This window comes from Capra hircus, chromosome 4 (assembly GCF_001704415.2).
Source record: "Capra hircus breed San Clemente chromosome 4, ASM170441v1, whole genome shotgun sequence".
Taxonomy (NCBI): Eukaryota; Metazoa; Chordata; class Mammalia; order Artiodactyla; family Bovidae; genus Capra; species Capra hircus.
In genome coordinates this window covers 93,316,607-93,338,579 of record NC_030811.1, presented here as the reverse complement: position 1 = coordinate 93,338,579, position 21,973 = coordinate 93,316,607, and the positions used below count along the sequence as shown (strand labels likewise).

General features: G+C 35.9%; 1 protein-coding gene across 9 annotated transcripts in view; it reads left to right on the top strand.

The window, feature by feature from the left end:
• HDAC9 (histone deacetylase 9) overlaps positions 1-21,973 on the top strand; it is a 1,067,937-nt gene that overhangs the window by 582,329 nt on the left and 463,635 nt on the right. For 5 of the 9 annotated variants that reach the window (XM_018047346.1, XM_005679004.3, XM_013963174.2 and 2 more), the window contains 4 exons: positions 7,669-7,910; positions 11,954-12,104; positions 13,082-13,208; positions 15,685-15,806. In XM_018047346.1, the coding sequence (XP_017902835.1) occupies positions 7,669-7,910; positions 11,954-12,104; positions 13,082-13,208; positions 15,685-15,806 (642 nt within the window). The remainder of the gene's footprint in view (positions 1-7,668; positions 7,911-11,953; positions 12,105-13,081; positions 13,209-15,684; positions 15,807-21,973) is intronic. The other 4 variants (XM_018047347.1, XM_013963176.2, XM_005679007.3 and 1 more) reach the window with 1 other exon arrangement.

Sequence of the window (21,973 nt, the reverse complement as noted above, 5' to 3'; positions counted from 1 at the left end):
TCATGGAGAAAGAAAGGGAGTTCCAGAAAAACATCTACTGTAGTCTTTGACAATGTGGATCAAAACAAACTGTGGAAAATTCTTAAAGAGACAGGAGTACCAGACCACCTTACCTGTCTCCTGAGAAATGGGTATGCAGGTTAAGAACAATAGTTAAAACCAGACATAGAACAACTGACTGATTCAAATTGGGAAAGGAGTATGATAAGGCTGTGTATTGTCACCTTGCTTATTTAACTTCTATACAGAGTACATCATGTGAAATGTCAGGATGGAATCACAAGCTGGAATCAAGATTGCCACGAGAAATATCAGCAACCTCAGATATGCAGATGATACCACTCTAATGGCAGAAAGTGGAGAGGAACTAAGAGCCTCTCATTAAAGGTGAAAAAGCTGGCTTCAAACTCAACATTCAAAAAACTAAGACCATGGCATTTGGTCCCATCATTTCATGGGGAATAGATGGGGGAAAAGTGGAAGCAGTTGCAGATTTTCTTTTCTTGGGCTCCAAAGTCTCTGTGACTGGTGACTACAGCCATGAAATTAAAAGATGCTTGCTCCTTCAAAGAAAAGTTATTACAAACCTAGACAGTGTATTAAAAAGCAGAGACATCACTGCCAACAAGTCAAATCTGTGGATTTTCCAGTAGTCATGTATAGATGTGAGTGTTGGACCATGAAACAAGTTGAGTACTGAAGAATTGATGCCTTCAAATTGTGGTGCTGGAGATTTTTCAGAGTCCTTTGGACTGCAAGGAGATCAAACCAGTCAATACTAAAGGAAATCAACTCTGGGTGTTCACTGGAAGGACTGATGTTGAAGCTGAAGCTCCCAGTACTTTGGCCACCTAATGCGAAGAGCTGACTCACTGGAAAAGACCTTGATGCTGGGAAAAACTGAAGGCCAAAAGAGAAGGGAGTGATAGAGAATGAACAACAATAGCAAAAATAACCAACAAGATATAAAGCATAAAACAGTTCATAAAATTACAAAGTTGAATTGCTTTGGTTCCAAATCAGTGTTAAAAGAAATGGGTTATGAAGGGTGGGTGGGATTTCAGAAAGGGAAATATCAAGGTGGTTTTGTTGCTGTTGTTCAGTCGCTCAGTCATGTCTGACTCTGCGACCCTATGGATTGCAGCACGCCAGGCTTCCGACTCTGAAGAGTCTTCTCTGACACCACAGTTCAAAAGCATCAGTTCTTCAGCACTCAGTCTTCTTTAAGGTTCAGGGTGGTTTAAATGAATTTAAATCAGCTTTATGAAGTCAAAGGAAGGAAAAGTTTAAGTTCTTCTATTTGTTTCCCAAAGCCCATGGATTCTACCAGAAAAACTGTCTTTGGTGATCAATGTAACCAATAATGAGAAAGGGGCAGTGAAGCTAGAATCACAAAAGCCAGGTATCCCCCACTGCTGTGCCAGAGCAAAGTTTAACATTCTTCAGGGTGGGCTTGACATCCTACATGTGAAGTTGCATAAATATGACAAAGACTGTAAGTGCTACTTACAGACCTTCTTCCATCCATTTTCCAAGACCTCTCAGATTTCTTTTCAAGAATACTCACAGTGAAAATTGTATTTTAATTCTTGAGTTAGCTGACCAAGTGGTCAGTAGAATTGTATATGTGCATACAAAGAGTTTAAGACACAGTAAACCAGATAACTTCCTAATCGGCAGTGGGTGTCAGTGTTATTCCTTATTAATTTTGGTTTGGCCAGACAGGACAGAAATGGCAGGTCATGGCAGTACATACTATACAGAAAGTGAAAATGAAGTCGCTCAGTTGTGTCCGACTCTTTGCGACCCCGTGGACCGTAGCCCACCAGTCTCCTCCGTCCATGGGATTCTCCAGGCAGGAATACTGGAGTGGGTTGCCATTTCCTTCTCTAGGGGATCTTCCCGATCACGGATCGAACCCAGGTCTCCCGCATTGCAGGCAGATGCTTTAACCTCTGAGCCAACAGGGAAGCCTGACATACTGTACAGAGCAAGTAGCAATCTTTCTGGCACTACCTGACAAACGAGCATCTTGGTATTGAGCAGTTTCATAAATGACCTGGTATCATCAGGATACATGTAGACATATGTTAATAGGACCATCCTTCCTTAGTGAAGCCTGCAAAAAAGAAGCAAATAGGAAAATATTAGTGAAAGATATCTATTCCTGATGACGTTTCATATAATTCCTGCAGAGTTTCCCATATAATTAAACTGTTATTATAGGCTGTACTTTGGAAAGAGCCAGATCACACATATCTGAGAGAGCTATTCCACATTCTTTTTTGAACCCTGAGCTACTGAGAACCCGACATATTTGACTGGATGATTTTAAAGCACAAAATGGTACAGCCGGCAGCCTTTTCCCATGGGTTGAGTCTGCAGGCCCAAACTCTCACAGATTTCTGTGCAGAAAAGGAGGAACAAAAGAAGCTGAACAGATGATCAAAGCAACATTTGTTTCCCCAGATTTGGCAGTTGTTGTTCATATGTTCACCTGCGAGTGGTTTTGGTCAACCATTTCTTGGTATGAGAACTTAATTTCCACATAAACTGTCTCTGGGTAGCAGTGGAATGGGGTGTCCTGAATATTAGCATAGCTGCTGTAACTATGAGTATTAACTGAGGTATGTAGATAAACATGGTTCCATTTTTGTCGCAGTTTTTCAAGTCTCAACTTTTAACTAAATTGACACATATGAATTGGTGGGAGATTGTCCCTATGCCATTTTCTTTTTGTGAAAGCCTGTGCTTTGCACTACACTGCTTCGAAATCTCATTCAGAGGAACAGCATGAACAGGCTTCAACCATTGTTGTGATAGTTGTAAATGGTCAAAATTTGCATTCTTATAATTTTTCCATTCGTGAGGTTTGCAAGTTATTCACTTAAAACATTCTTAAAATGGATGGCTTCTTGTTTGTAAGCCAGATGATAAAGAAGCAACCAGAGAGTCCTGTTATTGAGCATAAGAAGATTCTTCCTATTTACCAGTGCCATAAGTAATATAATCTAAAGTGAAGATTCAAGCAACATGCCAAAGTACTGAGTTTTCTCAGTACTTTGATTGAACTCTTTAATGGTCTTGGTATTAAAAAAAAAAAGTATTTGTTAAAGAAATTTAATTACCACTGAACAGGAATATGTATTGCTTAAATAAATACAGTTATCGTACACATTTATATGAGCTGGGATTTATATTTTGAAATGGAAGCTTTTCTGTGTCCATGTTTCTTAATAAACTGAAAACTATTTCTAAAAACTTCATGGGTTGATAAATGCTAAACACAAGAAGGAATAACTGTCAAAGAATAATTGAGAAAGACACTGAGGAAAGAATGAGTAGAACTTTGTAAAGTGATAATGCTGCTGCTGCTGCTAAGTCGCTTCAGTCGTGTCCGACTCTGTGCAACCCCATAGACGGCAGCCCACCAGGCTCCCCTGTCCCTGGGATTCTCCAGGCAAGAACACTGGAGTGGGTTGCCATTTCCTTCTCCAATGCGTGAAAGTGATAATAAGACTAGTTAATTTAGATGTGGAAAAGTTCAGACTGAGCATTTGGTATTAGAATAATAATGATTGTGTGTGTGTGTGTGTGTGTGTGTGTGTGTGTGTGTGTGTGTGTATCTTGGCATGTATTTGAAATCTCAGACAAATAGTGGGTGAGTCCAAGTAAAGTTATATCTGTTAAGAAAATAGGATTTGATGGGACTTGCCTGGCAGTCCAGTGGTTAATAAGACTGTACTTCCAATGCAGGAGATGATGGAGTTTGATACCTGGTCAGGAAACTAAGATCCCACATGCTTCATGGCATAGCCAAAAAAAAAAAATTGGATTTGTTCCCCTGGTGGCTCAGTTGGTAAAGAATCTGCCTGCAATGCATTAGACCTGGGTTTGATCCCTGGGTCAGGAATATCCCCTGAAGAAGGGAATGGCAACCTACTCCAGTATTCTTGCCTAGAAAATCCCATGGACAGAGGAGCCTGGCAGGCTACGGTTCATGACACACTCACTCATAAGTAATGCTAACAGTCAGAGTCGGACATGACTGAGCAACAACAAATGCTAATGCTACTATTTGTTATCATCAACTTCCTTCTAACTTATGTATCCCTGGCCACCTGTTCTAAGTAATTTGTAAGGACTTTGGATGTTCCTAGACAAGAAATGTTGTGAACAGTGATGATTCCATTTCCTCATTGTTAAAGCTGGCTGTTATTTTTTCCTTGTAAGTTGATTATTTCTAATTATCATAATATAACAGCTGTTGACAGTGACCTTTCTTTCACATTTTGTGATATGTAGGTGACTGTAACTTGTTGAAACTCAGCCCTGGTATTGTGTTACTATTATTGTTCCTGGGGAGGCTTATTAGCCTGTCACTGAAGATGTAAGAAAAATCCATCTTCCCTTTTGGAATATGATGAGCCTTTGTCACCCACAATGCAATTAATGGTAAAAATAGAAAGAATGGTTATGATATGATTATGATTAGACAGAGATGAGCTATTGTCCAAGTAACAGGAACTGATCCAGCAGGCCAGAGATGACCTGCACAGAACCATCAGTTTGCTGATTGCCATTTCTCTCTGAGTTTGATGAAATATTCATGCCTTTGCTCTCCTCTCTGCAAGCACTATTGATTTCTTGTATAAACGCTGCTATATTTAGTCTAGACAAATGGAATGTGGATTGCTGCTGAATAAATTGGATGAAAGACTGGGATCTTGCCTGCCGCTTTCTCTCAGTCTTGGGCAATTATTTATAATCAAGGGCAGTTTTTGTAAGTTGAGGGTGATTTTTCACAATTTAGTGATTAGTCTCTGAACAAAGGCAAGCAGTTAGACACAATCATTTCTGTTGGGATAGCAGGTTAAGAAGTCAAATTACCCTTTGAGTCTTAGACTAGCTGTATCAGAGAGTTCTGGGACTCTTTTCTCCTTATCATATTGTTTTCTTTGGGGGGGGTTGGAAGTTGATGATTATAGTTTACAGATAATAAGAATGCCAGCAAGAAGAGATCCCAGGTCTCTTGAAATTTTTCATTTTGCGTTCATAGGGTTAAATATGTTTATTGAGATGTCCATGTAAATACTGAGGCTTTATTTTGGCCTTTTCAGTGTAGAAATGAAGTATACAATTAACAGCCATTGCTTTTGATTGGAATAATGCCACCTCCATAAATTAATACTCAAAATCTCATGTTACTCCAGAGCCTTAATTGACAGTTCTACCTTGGACAGTGTAACCAAAGATCTTACAGGCCCTCATTCTCACTTAGTTTCAAACTTGTCGAAGTTAATATTTTTTCTTTTGCAAATATCATGTTTTAGAAGATATTGTCCACCAAACTATGGTTTATTAATAAATCATTTTTCCATTTTCATTAAAATGACATGTTAGTACCATTACTGCAAACTCTTCTGATCTGTATGTTGAAAAATCACCAGTGTTGTCAACCAAGATTGATAACAGGTTGCCCACGTACCAGTGCACAGTCATGCCTCTTTACGCAAACCTCTATGTACACACAATTCACATGGTAAGCCAGATAATATTTCATTTAGTGTTTGAATTCTTAATTTCTACAAACAATTTCTGTTAGCCTTTCTTGACTTGCTGAAAATAGCTCTTAAATTCACATGGAATATTAACTTCATAGTTTCCAACTGGCAATCTGCAAATTTAAGTTACTCAGGGTAGGAGCCAGAGCATTAGATGCAATTGTAAAAATATGAAAAAATAGAAAGGGGGAAATTGCTCATGTTTCCACCTAAAATACAACTTTCTTTTGTTCTCTATCTCACCAATCTTAACTAGTAGAATTCAGAGATTAATACCATCAAATCTCCAGTAGAATATATGCTCAATGAAAGCTAGAGTTTTTATGTCTTTTTGTTTTAGGGAATTTAAGGTTCTCAGTAAATGTATATTGACTAAGTTAAATTACAGTTAAAGAGTTATCATAGGGTATATGTCACTTTTATTATTGTTTTTTCACTTAATATTGTAACAGCATTTTCCCTGTTTCCATAAACATTATTTTCAATGATTACATATTTTCCATGAAATAGATGTGACACATTTTACTAGACATCTCCTTGTAGTTGTTGATTTCAGTTAAAATAATAATACTTTAGTTAACAATATGACATTGAACTGTTTCTTCCTGTGTTAATTTTATTTCCTTAATATATATTCCACGAGTTGGCAAACCTGAATCAAATGGTAGAAATATTTAATTCCTCTTGCTACCTATCACCAAATTGTGATATTGCATATTACTTTTTCAGTAGTTTTAAACTGATTGGCAGTGCCACTTGCAATATAGTTGTCTGCTTGGTCGTATGTTTACCCTGTTGTACACACATGTATGCATATATGTGAATCACATATATGTTCCCTTGTCTATGGAATTCTCCAGGCAAGAATACTGGAGTGAGTAGCCATTCCCTTCTCCAGGGGAATATGATACTTAATAATTAGAAAATGATGCCTTATTTTTATTTAAAATTTGCATTTCTTTACTTTAGTGAAGGTGGATTTTTTTATTTGTTTAGCTATATTTGTTTTCTTGCCTTAAATATTTTCTAGAAGTTTTAGTGTTTTTATTCTCTAATATTTAATAGAAGTCATACACAATTTTATTTTCATATTTACTCCTCATATTTTTGTTTGGTTATTCTCACAGTGTTCATGATTTATTCTAATACACAGTAAATTCCATTTTTACATAATTTAAAAGAGCATTTATTGAGAGGTATGCTGTATGTTGTCAGTCTTTGAATTATCTTATTTAATCCTTTTAACAACTGTGTTAATGTTAATGGTAATTATCTCCATTTCAAATGTGAGGAAACTGAGACCCAGAGAACTTAATACACTCAGGATAACGCAGTTACCCAGAAGGTAGCACATCCTTTTATATGTTATGGGAACAGGCATTTAGATTTAAAGCAGAGTTTGAAAATTGGCAACCTGTATGTCAAGGTCCATTTACAGAAGCATGTTTTTCCAATTCCCATAATTTAAAAAAATATTCCAATTATTTAACTGAAAATTAGGTGACTTCTGTCTACAGTGGGTCTGTATTTGCTTTCTACTCACCATTTCCCACATTTTAGTAAGCAGATTTGTACTTTTTCTTTGCTATTTTGTAGTTTTGCTAATTTGTAGTTCCATAGCCCTACAAATACATTATTTTATAAGCTTTACTTCTTAAGGAATGTATCTTTTGATTACAAACAAAAATGTTTGTAAGTGTGCAAATCTGTGTTAGAAGTTTTCTAATATCACATGCCATCTTTTCCTCAATAAATGATGCATTTTTTGTCTTAAGTCAACTTGAATTTGACCAGTGGTCCAGTAGAATAAGTGTTATAAATGAACAACTTTTATACCTGTGAATCTTTGGAGTCATCTCTTTGAAAAAGGGAAATGTGAAAGATTTCATGGCAAAGTACAAAGTGCTAGCTGAAAATCAGCATTTTATCAAATCTAATATACAGAAGACCTTTTTATTATCTTTGTAAAAAAACAGAACTAAATTTATTGGTGCATTGAAAGAAATCTAGTAGGGTATAGTGTCTTTCACTTCTAATTTGTTTCCAAATCAGTGTGCTAATCTTCTGTCCTCTATCACCCTTCCTTTTTTTTTGGTTTCTCCAGTCGATGTGAAGTCAGAGGTTCCTGTGGGCCTGGAGCCCATCTCGCCTTTAGACCTAAGGACAGACCTCAGGATGATGATGCCCGTGGTGGACCCTGTTGTCCGTGAGAAGCAACTGCAGCAGGAGTTACTCCTCATCCAGCAACAGCAGCAGATCCAGAAGCAGCTTTTGATCGCGGAGTTTCAGAAGCAGCATGAGAACTTGACACGGCAGCACCAGGCTCAGCTTCAGGAGCACATCAAGGTAGCAAGCGTTTCTTTGTCTCTGACTGTTGACTCTGGGAGTCGCGCCATAACTGGGCATAAGAGGGAGCGAAGGGGGGATGTTTCATTCTGAAACGATATGGATTCATGGCTGGGAGGAAACTGGGGTTGTACTAGTGAAAACCTAGAGTAAGTAAAAAGAATCCTGGCAAAAATCCTGCTTTGCTTCTTGAAGAGGAACCTCTGCAACTCCTTTATCTGTTAGTTTGTAGCATCAATATCTAGGAATAGTAACTTCTTACCCTTTTTAAGATTCTCTTCTACATGATTTTGTCCATTTGCTACATCTGCTCTCCATCAAGAAGAACCATGAACCTGAGGAGACACATTTTATGTGTCTAAAGAATCTACATATACTATTTACCAGAGAGGATAAATTAATCACTTTATGTGAAGAGAGAGCCTTTACTTTTTATTTTTTTTAATTTTGTCTTTGATCTATAAGTAGATGTCCTGGATATGCCCTAATCTTCTTTATGGAAAAAACTTCATAATGTATACATTCAAAATAATAACATAATGAAAAGCTGGATAGAATTATATATATATATGTGTGTGTGTGTATAAAGAAACTGATGCAGATATTTTCAGTGTTTTTATTTAAGTCTAATAGATTAGATAATAATTTATTGAAAGAATTTTTGGAGCAGTTGATAATTTGAGACCCAAGTCGTTTAATTAAGTTATTCTAGGAGAATTATGTCCATATCCCAGGATTTTTTGTGATTTACTATTTTAAGATCATTCTAGATGTGTTTGTATCTATTTAGTCTCTTGTATCGTCCGATATAAGTATTACTTCAGTTTTATTTGTAAATGTCTTTCAACTTCTTGACAAAGATATTTAAAACAAAGCTATTTTGGTCTGACTTAGTATATGCTTACTTTGAATTTGTTATAACAGTAATATAAAGCAGCAAATATTTATAATAAAGATTTTTATGTCCAACTCCTTCAAAAAATGACTTAACTATGTTAATTATTATTATAATAAGGTAATGTGGTATTATTTCATATTTTATTGTATTATATTATAGGCACTTGATCTTTTACTCACTTCCATATCAAGTACAAACACATTTACATGGTGTTAATATAGATAATTAATCTACATTAGTGTTATAAACTTTTACCATACTGATTATTATAGTGTCTGAGAAGGTTAAGATGCTTTTTCCTCCCTATGTTCTTTGTTTCATAACTCCTTAGCCAGCAGGCCTTTTTATCTTATTTTTCAAAAAAAGCTCTTTGATATCTGATATGAAGGGTAATATTTTATTTCCTTTAACTAAAAGAACTTTACTAAAAGAACTCTTCCAATTATTGATCTGTAAGATGCCCTAAAAATAAGAATGAGAATTTTAAGTCCCATATGGAATCATGGCTGTATTTTACAGTGTAGGAAACATTCATTTCGTTTATAGACCTTTTTTTTTTTTAATGATTCTTAAACATTATTTCAGTTTGACCTTTGAAACAGTAATAGTAACAGTGATGTCTAGATTCCTTTCTTCAATCATTCTAGACATCTTAAGATGGCAGTGATGAATGAGTAAAATTTATATTCTTCATCATACTTTAAGATTTACATAACTATCTGGTTCATTTTGCCATGTTACGTAAGCCATGTTGCCCTGAATATTGGACAGTACTAATAAGTTACAGCTTCATATGCATCTTTTCATTTATGTTTGATGCCTTTTATAGTTGTAAAGATCAATATTAAAAATTTAAAGTAATTTGATTTTACTCAAAAGTTAATAGTAGCAAGTAGGTAATTGTTACTTTGCCCCCAACAAAGTAGTACATAGCAGGTTTATTGACATCTGGAAAATATTGGAAAAGGGGGGAGAAAAATGACTCTGAGATAGCTAAATGGAAAACTTAGTTTTGGGAATGATTTTCTAGAGTAATAAGCTGCTTTTTCAGAAACTAAAGATATCCTTAAAATTTTCTTTCAAGTTTAAAAAATGTTTTTGCTTTAATTTATTTTTAACTTTATTGTTTTGTATTATATATTATAAGGCTAAAAGTTGATGCTTTTAACATTCATTTAGTTTTTTTTTTTTTTTAAATAAGAAAGACACAGCATGGTGCTTTACTTATTTATATTAGTGTTTTGAATCTTTGGCTTTTATGATCAACATCTGTTGGATTAGATGCTGTTGTCCCATTTTTCCACCTAGTAATCTGAGGCTCAGAGAAATACTGTAATTTGCCCAGGGTCACATAGCCAGTAAAGATTTGTAATCTTGCCTTGTCTGCCTCCAAAGCTGCTACTTTATTCTGCCTCTGTGTTGGACTAGAACATCTGAAATTGGAGGAGTGAATTTTTTTTAAACCTCATTCCTGCAATCCTCAGCAATGAATAGTAACTGTGGAAATTAAATTCTGGGCTTTTTCTAGATGCCTAAGAGAGATTAATATTCATTTCCTTCTGGGCTTTGGGTGGCACACTAAATCAATTTGACCAACCCCAGTATCTGTACGAAACTAACATTTAAGGCAAAGTTTAAGCAGAATTATGAAATTTTTTGTTAGAAAAAGAGAATTAGTATTATTAAGAGACTAGGCAATGGCACCCCACTCCAGTACTCTTGCCTGGAAAATCCCATGGACAGAGGAGCCTGGTGGGCTGCAGTCCATGGGGTCGCTAAGAGTCGGACACAACTGGGCGACTTCACTTTCCCTTTTCACTTTCATGCATTGGAGAAGGAAATGGCAACCCACTCCAGTGTTCTTGCCTGGAGAATCCCAGGGACAGGGGAGCCTGGTGGGCTGCCATCTATGGGGTTGCACAGAGTCGGTCACGACTGAAGCGACTTAGCAGCAGAAGAGCACATCCAGAATGCCAGAGATTGTAATATGGGAGGAAACCAGAAATGCTTCTAACCACATCCTGGGACAAGAGAAGCTATCATGTTTGATGCCATTCCACATAATTTTTTCTCTGTTACTTTTCAATGGAAATTTCAGAGTCTTAGGCACCTATCTCATATAAACAGCAAATTATACTAACTTCATTAGTATCAAAGCAAAATTAATATTGTTCAAACCTGCAACCTAAATTTCATGTGCATTTTGAACATAATGCATGAGGGAGATTATTTCTCTTTCTTATATCTGAGGAACCCATGCTCTGAGTAGCTTAGTAAGTTGTCTAGATATTGTATCTAGCAATGTCAGAGCCTAGTAGAACTCATTCTTGAGTTATTCCTCAGTGGGCATATTTACGATTATTCCTCGATGTCTGTTTCACAGCCTGAGAAAATTGACAACTCAAATGGTTTTTAAGAATGCTTTATATTCATGTTGTACATTATTTAGAAGTGACTTCAAAGGATTCAAACAGCCAAACAGTAGTGCATCAAAGTGTAGTCTTGTGGAAGTGATTTCTTCTTGACCAGTCTGTAACTGAGGAGTTTTGTGTGCTGAGTGAACTAATTAATTAGACTTTGCTATTTTGAGAAAATAGCTTGTGGTAGATTTAGGGATTGTCTTCATCTATTGAAAACCTTCTCTGTAAGGTTTTGAAACTTTTAGCCTTCATTTTATTTCAGATGTATTTTTCCCAAATTAATTCATATCTCACTATTCTGCTCAGTTTAATTATATTCATACTGTTTCTTAGGATAAGAAGTTAAGATTTCAGTTGTTTATATTGTGAGGGACTTGGTAAAACAGACTTCTGGGAAATTCCTGGTTTTCTTTGCTGTATCATATATTTCAGATGCACAAAGAAAAGTCACTCAAGGAACTGAAGATCTGCGTGAATTTGGTAATATTCTGATAGGACGGCATAGGTAATGAAGCTACCTAAAAACTTGCTTGTTAATGACAGTAAAACAATTAATGGCATTAGTTGCTTGTCTTTAGATTTCAATAATCTACAAAAAAAAGGGTAAAATGTAAAGTAAATAGAAGTAAGTTCCAAAAGCTCATACATAACATTTCGATTTTGGTCGTTGATGACTATGAAGCCTAAAGAAATTGCACACTCTCATGTCTTTCTCTTCTCGCAAGTTGCAACAGGAACTTCTAGCCATAAAACAGCAGCAAGAACTGCTAGAAAAGGAGCAGAAACTGGAGCAGCAGAGGCAAGAACAGGAAGTAGAGAGGCATCGCAGAGAACAGCAGCTTCCTCCTCTCAGAGGCAAAGATAGAGGACGAGAAAGTAAGAGGCACCAGGGTAAAAGATGGGTCTCTTCCCTCATCTTTAGCTGATTGTCATTCAGAAAGGAGGCTGATAAAGAGTGGAATTAAACTTGTCAAAATTGTCTGTGTTTAAGTAAAAGAATAAATTATGGGCCCAAATGTAAAGCTTTGACATTCAGATGTCAGCTCTTTGCATTCAGTCTGCAGGCATCTTTGGAAGTAAATTTAACCTTACTTGGCAAAGATGATAATATCTTTTATTTTGCACCTTAAAAATAACGTTATGCTAAGGCAATATGGCTATGCCATTGTGTTTCATAATAAACTTACTTCCACATTACTCCACCTTCTTCCCATTCAAGTAGTGATTGCTGTTTAATAAGTCAAGCCTTGTCTCATTTACTTTTTAAGTACCCAGACTTTGGAAAGATTTAAGGTAGAACTTGTGTTTAAAAAAAAAAAAACAAAAAACTATCCACAAGAGGGAGACAGATCCAAATAATTCCCCTGCATGAGGTCAGTTCAAAATCAGGTCGTAGCAAGGTTTAAAATGTGATGACTTGAACTGAAATTGTCAGCATTATTTATTTGTTTAACGCTCAAAAGTTTTCCTTTTTTTAAATTAGTTTTTGAAAACTAGAAATTCAGAAGAGCTCATTTAAATGTGTTTAATCACTTATATCATCCCCCAAGATTCCTGACTTTTAAAAAAACGGTGCTTCGTTCCTCAGCAGTATTTTTTAAAGCTTAGGAAAAAACTACTATTAATTCTGGGAATCCCCGTTCTGTAAAAGCAATTAAATCATCGGAGGTCTTTTGAAAATTGGCAGTTGAAGCAGTAGTTATGAAACATTACTATGTCATTTTCTAAAGCCTGTTTAGACTCTCGTTTTTTCTTTTAATAGGAAAACTCATATGCTGTGACCAGTAATATTCCAGAGGCAGGAAAAGACAGAACCCCAAATCACCATCTGTTTCTGTGTGTGTGTGTTTCAGGGGCAGTGGCAAGTACAGAAGTAAAGCAGAAGCTTCAAGAATTCCTGTTGAGTAAATCAGCAACAAAAGACACTCCAACTAATGGAAAAAATCATTCCGTGAGCCGCCATCCCAAGCTCTGGTACACGTATGTTCAGCGTTTGGCTTTCTTCATCCCCAGGGGTAAAGATCACAGGTTCTCAATTCAGCTGACCTGGGCACAGATCCCTGGCCTGCCAAGTTCTGAGCTATATGGCCGAGGGCAAGTTCCTTGAATTCTCTAATGCTTGGAATATTTCTCTGTAAAAAAGAGGATTTCTGGAAAGGTCCTGTAAAATAATGTGGTAAAGTGTGTAACAGAGATTAGCTCTTAAATAAGTGTTAGCAAGTACCACCTTGAGGGCTAGAAAGTATTATGCATGTTCTTTGCCGAATGAATAACTGATAAATGTAAGGTGGGGCATAGAAATTAATTCATATTTTGCATTTTTCTATTCTCAGATGGTACATCTGATATCTTTACAATAATTTCTGAAGATTTGGCTGGTTGAGATTTTATTTTACTTGGCTTTATATAAGATGGATATCTGAGTTATTTTTTTTAAGTCCAGAAGATTTTTGACATAATTAAAAAAAAAATGAAAAGGAAGACAAAGGAAGGAAGAGAAGGGAAGACAAGAAAAGTAGCTGACTGATACATCTGAGTTTTAGTGACCAGTTTAGCCCTCCTCACCCTGAAAAATGAGAGTATATTGGTTTTTAACATATAAATTGACACATAATACACTGTGGTATTATGGTTTTTTATGCAACCTTGTTTCTCCAAGTCCAGTAAAGAGATACTATGCAACACACAATTTTTTCTGTAAAGTATGAGGGAAGTGGTATTTTTAAAAATCAGGAGAAAAACTGATAGGCAAAGCATATCTCAATATAGACTAATAGATTATACTTTCATCTCTCTCGTATCTCTTCCCTGATGGCTCAGATGGTAAAAGCGTCTGCCTACAATGCAGGAGACCAGGGTTCGATCCCTAGGTTGGGAAGATCCCCTGGAGAAGGATGTGGCAGCCCACTCTAGTACTCTTGCCTGGAAAATCCCATGGATGAAGAAGCCTGGTAGTCTACAATCCATGGGGTCATAAAGAGTCAGACACAACCGAGTGACTTTGCTTTCACCTCTCATATTTATAAAATATGTTTAAGATTTTATATTTACATATTTTTAATTACTCACATCATAAGTATAAGGGAGTAAATGCTTGATTATTGGAATTATTTGATATTCTGTTATCTTGACATTTCAAGTATGCCAGGAGTTCTATTTAAAGAGTTATTGTTTTTCTAATTCTGTCCTAAAGTATCTTCCCATTTCTGCATCCAAAAACAAAAAGGTAAATAAGGCAGATTCCAGAATGCTATATAAATAATTTTTAATAATTTACATGATTTTTATCATGCATGTCAATTGACTTGAAAAACCAGTCCCTGAAGAAAATTTCCACATGTTCAATCAACATCAAAAATATTGAAAAAGAAATTTTTTTTTATTACCTAAAATTACATATATAATTTATAACTAATTCATATCCCTTCTAAGTTAAAGCCTCTTTTAAGAAAAGATAATTCCTTTTTTTAAAAGTGGGAAGCAGCTACATGCAAACAACTTGTCAGCTGAAAATTCTTTAGCTGTTCCCTTGGGTATATTCGACATGGCTCTCCAATGTTACTTAGCAATCCTTTTTTTTTTTTTTTTTTTTTTTGTACTGAACAGTAGGATCCAACTCCTGGATAGCTAGCCATAAGTCATTAATTTGTGAAATCTGAACTTAATACTTTTTTTTGCCAATTGTGATCAGATGAAATATCCTCACACTAGTTATCTTGAGATTGTTGATTCAAAGAAATAATACTAGTATCATCATGGTGTTGATACTATGTCCTATCTAATGTTTTCTTCATATATAATGATTATAAATGTTTATATTGGCTAGGTAGTCTATGTTCAGTCCTGAACTATTCTCCATTGACACAACTGTATCTCTTTCACTTGTATTAGTGCGGGGAAAGATAACACATTTTGAGAGTTCAGTATCATACAAAGAAGAATGTGTCTTCAGTCTTTACCTTGAAACTGCTGTCAAAGTCAGGAAACCTGGGTCTCTTGGCGTAGTACTCTCTCTCCCTGTACTTTCATGGACTACCTAGCAATTTTTAAAAACTGAAGTCCTTCTCTATGTTTACTTTTACCTTGGTTGTTCTGCATAGTTGACCAAAAAGGGTTCAGATGATGACTTTTCCATTAATATGGCTCTTAAGAAAACACACATAGTAATCTCAGATACCAAAACTCAAGCTCTTTGTAAATTCTGTCTTTTAATGAAGAAAACTTTGCTATGTGGCCACATGACCAAATACACAGTGGGCCTTCTTGGGCATCCTCCATCATTCTATAACATACTTCTAAAGTGAACTTGGTTACGTGAGGCTGTGGTTGGTACACACTAAAAAGGAAGAGCATAAATACAGCTGAGATACGTGTTGCAGCACATGCAACTGATTATTGCTGACTAGTGTGCAGTAAAACCTCCAGGACAAATGGTGAGCCCTCTTTTTCTTTTTAGGGCTGCCCACCACACGTCATTGGATCAAAGCTCTCCACCCCTGAGTGGAACACCTCCATCCTACAAATACACATTACCCGGAGCACAAGATGCAAAGGATGATTTCCCCCTTCGAAAAACTGGTAAGTCAGTTTCACAAGAAGACTTCACTTGCTGTTCCGTTGCATTCCTGTAGTTTTATTTTGCCATATGTCTAGAGGAATGTCAAAGGGTTTGTGATCATAGCTATTAGACTCTCCGACCTCTGCCCTCAGCAGAAGCAAATGTGTACGCACGCATACACACACACTCCTATTTCTGTTAATATATCGATTCCTTTGATATATAATCAAAGTAACTGTTTGATTAATCACATTTAGATTTTAGACAAATTATTTTCTTATTAGCAGTGAAGAGGAGAATTAAATAAAATAGAAGCTTGATTTCTCAGAAAATTTAAATCTTCTCCATTAATGAGGACCTCTGTAGTTTCCTCCATTATCTGGATTTATATTGAGCCTTACTCATTTTCCAGAAAAATGGAAATAATATTCTTATTTTGCTTCACACTTTTAAAACCCTTAAATTGTAATTGTTTACTAAAACAGACAAGGCCAAGGCTTACCTTCTGAGTAAGTGTCTTGCCGGACGTCTCACAGATTATAGGAGAAGTCATCGTGAAGCTTTGTAGCTAATCATCTCATGTGATTGTATTAAAATTTGCTTAGGGAAACTGGGATGATGAGTCTGGAATAAATTTGGAATGTAGTCAACAACTCTATGGCTTTAGGGCCTGTATTTGTTTTCCCATATTCCTTTTTCGCCCTCTGACATGTGCATATCTAATGTGTTATATGCTCTGTTCCTCTATAATGTATTTAAACTTTAGCTAGGCATAAGCATGAATAGCATTTGTATACATGATGTTGTATAGCTTTTGATATTTTCTAGATATAGTTCTTTAGAGAAAGTTTTAAATTAAAAAATGTAACCAAAATTCATGTGAAAGATATTCAGAGCAGATAGTTTGGTTCATTGTATTTTACTCAGATCTACTTGAATAAATATAGGTCTGTGTAATTTGTATATAAAATCTACAGAACAAAAATGATTTTTAATAATTATATTCATTTTCCCAAGCAATTTTGAATAATTGAAGTGAAAATAGATTGTAAAAACACATGTTGAAGTTGTTTTCTGTCATATAATTTACTTCCAGCATAATGAATATTTAAAAATAAAATAAATCATTAGTAAGAATTTGCTCTATCATCTAGCCCATATTGTACCAGGCACTGGGGAAAGATGGCCAAGTATTGCAAAGCATTTCATGCCTTTTTATTTTAATGGACCAAAGGATTTTGTCTTTCTACTTTAAGATACTAGATAGAGTAAAATACTTCAATAAAAGGAAATACAAAGGAAAGAATGTTTTATGTAATGCATGAGAATTTCACACTCTTATCTACCAATCAGATCACTTTTCATATAAATAAACTTCTGTGGGATAAAAGGAATAAAGCAAATAGTGAGCCTCCACATATTTCTAAAACATGGCATATAGTTTATGAAAATTGATCCATAAAGGACATGGGTTTTAGAATGTGGGGACTTTGATCTGCAGCCTTGACATTTAGTTGCACCAATGGCATGTGTAGGAACTATTGACAGAGATTATGTGAATATTGCCCCAGGTCTCAGGGCAGTGACTGGCATTCAAGAGCCTGAGGAGTCACTAAAGGGAAAGAAAACACAAGTCCCCTTATGGCAGGAGGTTACTGATGAGTGATACAGTTACATTCAGGGGTAAAGACGTCTACCCCGCTGTGCACATAGCCTTTGAATTTATTCTTACCACTGGGAGATTGAAAACTGACTGCAGAACTGACACTGACTTTGAAAAGTAGTGGCATTTGGAGCCAGTAAGTATCCAGAAAGCACATTTGATCTTTGTCAATACTTAAAGACGAGTACTAAAAACCCATTCCTTGTGTCCCACTGTTCCCATGAGAACAATTTAGTATTTTTCTTCTGAAGATTGAGTAGGAATTTATTCTTGTAGAATTTCTCAACCCACAACAAAATTCAAAGAGAAATCCTGCTTATATGTTACAAAATGTTATTCCACTCATCTTCTGTATCTCTTTATGTGATATCTAATAATAGTGGAAAGTTACAGCCCCCATCTTTTCTAGTGATGTATTTTCTGTATTTTCCCAGTATTTTAAGTTTCTTCCCTTTATATGGAATATCTGTTATTTACAAAGTGTCAAGGCTGCTGACCTACAAAACCAAACATTTCCAACATTATATCAATAAAGTTCTTGAAAAGCCATTAATACATTTACATCTCTACAGGAGTTTCAAAATATTCCTTAGTTCAATTCCCATTGTCTGAGAAAAGTATAATATAATTAAATACAGATGTTTTCTACAGATTCTCTAAAATACTTAGAGATACCATTCATTAATTACAAATAGGCGAAGTCTTCCAGCTTTTGTAAGTATAATCTATTTGGTATATTTCCAGTTCACTGTGAGAAAGTTTAGATGTATATTTCCACTAAATAGAAAAGCACTGAAGTACTGTAAAATAACAGTTTTTACTTCAGCATTTGTTGTATTTCAATGACTCAACAGTTATTACAAAAGAGTAAGCAATAAAATATCATAATTAAACATATGTGGTGATTGAGGAAACTGTTTGGGATAATTTTCACATAAAGCTACATCATATTAAATGAAATCTGGAGAAGTGTCATTGATCATATAGTATAAATACCAGGACAGCTATAATAGTCTCACTTTTCTGTGGATGCCTGGTTATCACTCTCTGAGGTCTACTTGATTTAAAAGACGTTGGTAAGAGGATTCTGTCTTTTTGAACTGCATATAATACTAAATGCTTTCATTTTCTTTTTAACCTACATTGGTGCTGAATTGCTAGTATACACTAGGAAGATTTTAAGGAACTAAAGCTGGAAGCAGAGTAAGGAAAGTCCTAATGACCTTAAAATGAATCAAGTGGCCCCAGGGGTGTTCCCAAAGCAGTGAGCTAAATTCAGAACCTCTCCTGACCTCTTAGGACTCAGCCAGACAGGGGGAGCCTAGGAACAGTCAACTACAGAAGTCTCATTTGCCTGCAGAAATCTGACCTTTGTCATGCAAAGTGGACCTTTACTTCCTTCCCCTAAGGAGAATCACAGTTGCTCATAACTTTTGGGTTTTTTGGAAACCTCAGAATTCTGTGAATCGTTAGCTCTACTCAGTTCCTATTTCAGTTTTCTTTGAAATACAGGAATTGAGAGTCTTTAGCTCTTTTCCTAACAATGAATGTCAAAGGCTTTCAAATGAAGTTGAGAATAAAATAATTGTTTTTAATTTTTATGTTTATTGCCCACACTTAAATAAGTGTTCCCCTTTAGAATTACCCTCTGATGGCCCCTGTTTAACATAAGAATTTGTTGATTCTGAAATTTGTATTATTTTGCTGAACTTTAGGTTTTGTTGTTGTTGCTGTTGTTTTTTGTTTTGTTTTTGTTTTGTTTTTGCCAGTATAATACACTGCTGGACTGATAACAAACTATAAAATAGGGAAAGGAAGCTTCTGGGTCCAGCTACTTCTAAAATAGAACATATTTCCCACAGAGATACTACATATGCAGTGACTTTGAACTGACCTTCAAAACCATTTGAACTGGATTCTTTTCCAATGACTGTGTGCATATGTTTCATAAAATATTATGATAAAAAATTCTAGAGGTTTTATGCTCCATTATATTATTGGGGTCTGACCCAGTGAACTTTGCCTCACTTTGAATGTTACAGTCTTTCCATTTAATACTTCTGAACAAAGTGAGCTGGCTGGCTAGATTTAACCTCTTAAAGAGCACAAGCCATATAAAGCTAAAGCTTGGCTTGGGCTAGTAAGGCTGTTCCAGCCCCACTGAAATATTCTTTTTAATGGTCAGCAACAGTAGAATAAGACTCAAAGATGGAAGGGGTCCAAACATAAGTTAAGGTTTTGGAAGGCCAGTGTCATTTTCCACACTGAGTAACTGGAAAGAAGGCAGAGATGAGACATATAACTTTATAAATCTCCCTCAGTATAGCAGTTAGAAGTTATGTAGTGGTACCTTGGTGACCTTTTCAAGTTATTATAATCCAGAATTAGTGCAAGGAGATTTTTAAACAGTGTTTTAAAATCTCTCTTGCTCTGTTTTTCTCTCTTCCTTTTTCTAGTTCTATGTTTTTCTCATAATACACAAACACACGTGCATGTGCACCCATGGACATACACACACATTTCTACACAGATTTCACTAAGATAGCACTTATGTTTATACAGATATTCACTCAGAATCTTATTCTAGATTAACTAAAACTGGGTATTTTTATATATCTTAGTACTCTAGCTTAGTTCTATTGTGACTCTTGCTTACAGTGATTGAAATATACTCTTTCTGATCAGTCTTATAACAGTTTCTCCAGAATTGAGAAGCACTGGGGCTTCCCAGGTGGCACTAGTGGTAAAGAACCCATCTGCCAATACCTTAGACTTAAGAGACATGGGTTTGATCTCTGGGTCAGGGAAATCCCCTGGAGGAGGGCATGACAACCCACTCCAGTATTCTTGCCTGGAGAACCCCATGGACAGAGGAGCCTGGCAGTCGGACACAAGTGAAGTGACTTAGCACACGTGCACGTGGCACAGTAACACAGGCTTTGAATCTACTGCTGCTAAGTCACTTCAGTCGCGTCCGACTCTGTGCGACCCCATAGATGGCAGCCCACCGGGCTCCCCCATCTCTGGGATTCTCCAGGCAAGAATACTACTGGATTGAAATACAGATTCTCAATCTTGGGAAATTTTTAACCTCTTTAGGTCATCTTTCTGTCATCCGTAAGATAGGTATAATTATTGCTGTTGGTTCATACAGTTATTTTGAGGATTCAATTAAGTAATGCATGTCGTGCACTTAGAATCATACCTAAGATTAAGGAAATGCTTAGATGGATGGAACGTTCTTTACTACTGTTTCTAGTTGATAAAAGACTGAATTTCATTTATTTTCGTCAGTGAAAACTGAATTGCTTATTGTTGTGTAAAGTCTTTTTAAAGACTTGTATTCTGCCACCTTATTGATAAAATGAGAAAACTGAGGAGAAGGAGAGAAAAGTATTCACTGTAAGCTCTCTGCCTCTTGCAATGCTAAATGTCAAGATGGGAATAAAGGTTTTCGTTAACTTTGCACATTATCTGGCATTTGGGAGCCTAGTATGGTGTACAAAAATAGCAGTGGACTTGTTTCTTTCCTTCACCATAGGAAGAGCTCTTATTGATGCTCTGTACTCATTAGGGTCACACAGAGTTTTAATTTCTGCCATTGACTTCATTTTAAAATCAAGAAACTTTTAATTTTTGGAACAGTTTTAGATTTACAGAAAAATTGACCCAAAGTACAGACGCTTCCCATATTACTTTCTCCACTGTCCCATTGTCTCCTCTCTTGTTAACATCTTGCGAACTGTGGTATTTTTGGTGCAATTAATGAATGCCTATCAGTACATTATTGTTAATGTACCCCATAATTTATATTAAGGTTTACTCCGTGCTTCCCTGGTGGTTATTTTGACAAATGCAAAATGTCGTGCCATGTATCCACTATTGCGATATAATGCAGACTAGTTTCACTACCCTAAAAGTCCTCTGTTCTCTATATATTTACCCCTCCATCCTCCAACCCCCGATAACCACTTATATTTTCACTGTCTCTATGGATTTGCAACCTGTAGAATGTCATATATTTGAAATCATAGAGTCTGTAGCCATTTCAGACAAACTTCTTTCACTTGGCAATGTGTATTTATGATCCCTCCATGTTTTGTGGTTTGAAAGCCCTTTTTAGTACTGAATAATAATGCATTACATGGGAGGAGCCACATCTTGTTTAACCATTTACCTGTTGAAAGGTGTTCTGGTTCCTTCCAAGTTTTAGCAATTATGAATCAGGTGGCCCTAAACATTCACACGTAGGTTTTTCTGTGGATGTATATTTTCAGCTAGTTAAATGAAAGCCTAAGCATGCAATAGGTGGATTTTATAGTAAGACTATGTGTAGTTTTATAAGACACTGTCAAATTGTATTCTGAAGGGGCTGTACTGTTTTGAATTCTGACCAGCAATGGATCAGATCTACCAGTAGTGGATCAGAGTTTGCCAGCACTTGGTATTTTCAATTTAGTGTTTTGAATTTTAACCATTCTAATAGGTATATATTGCCAACATCCACTGTATCATGGAAAAAGC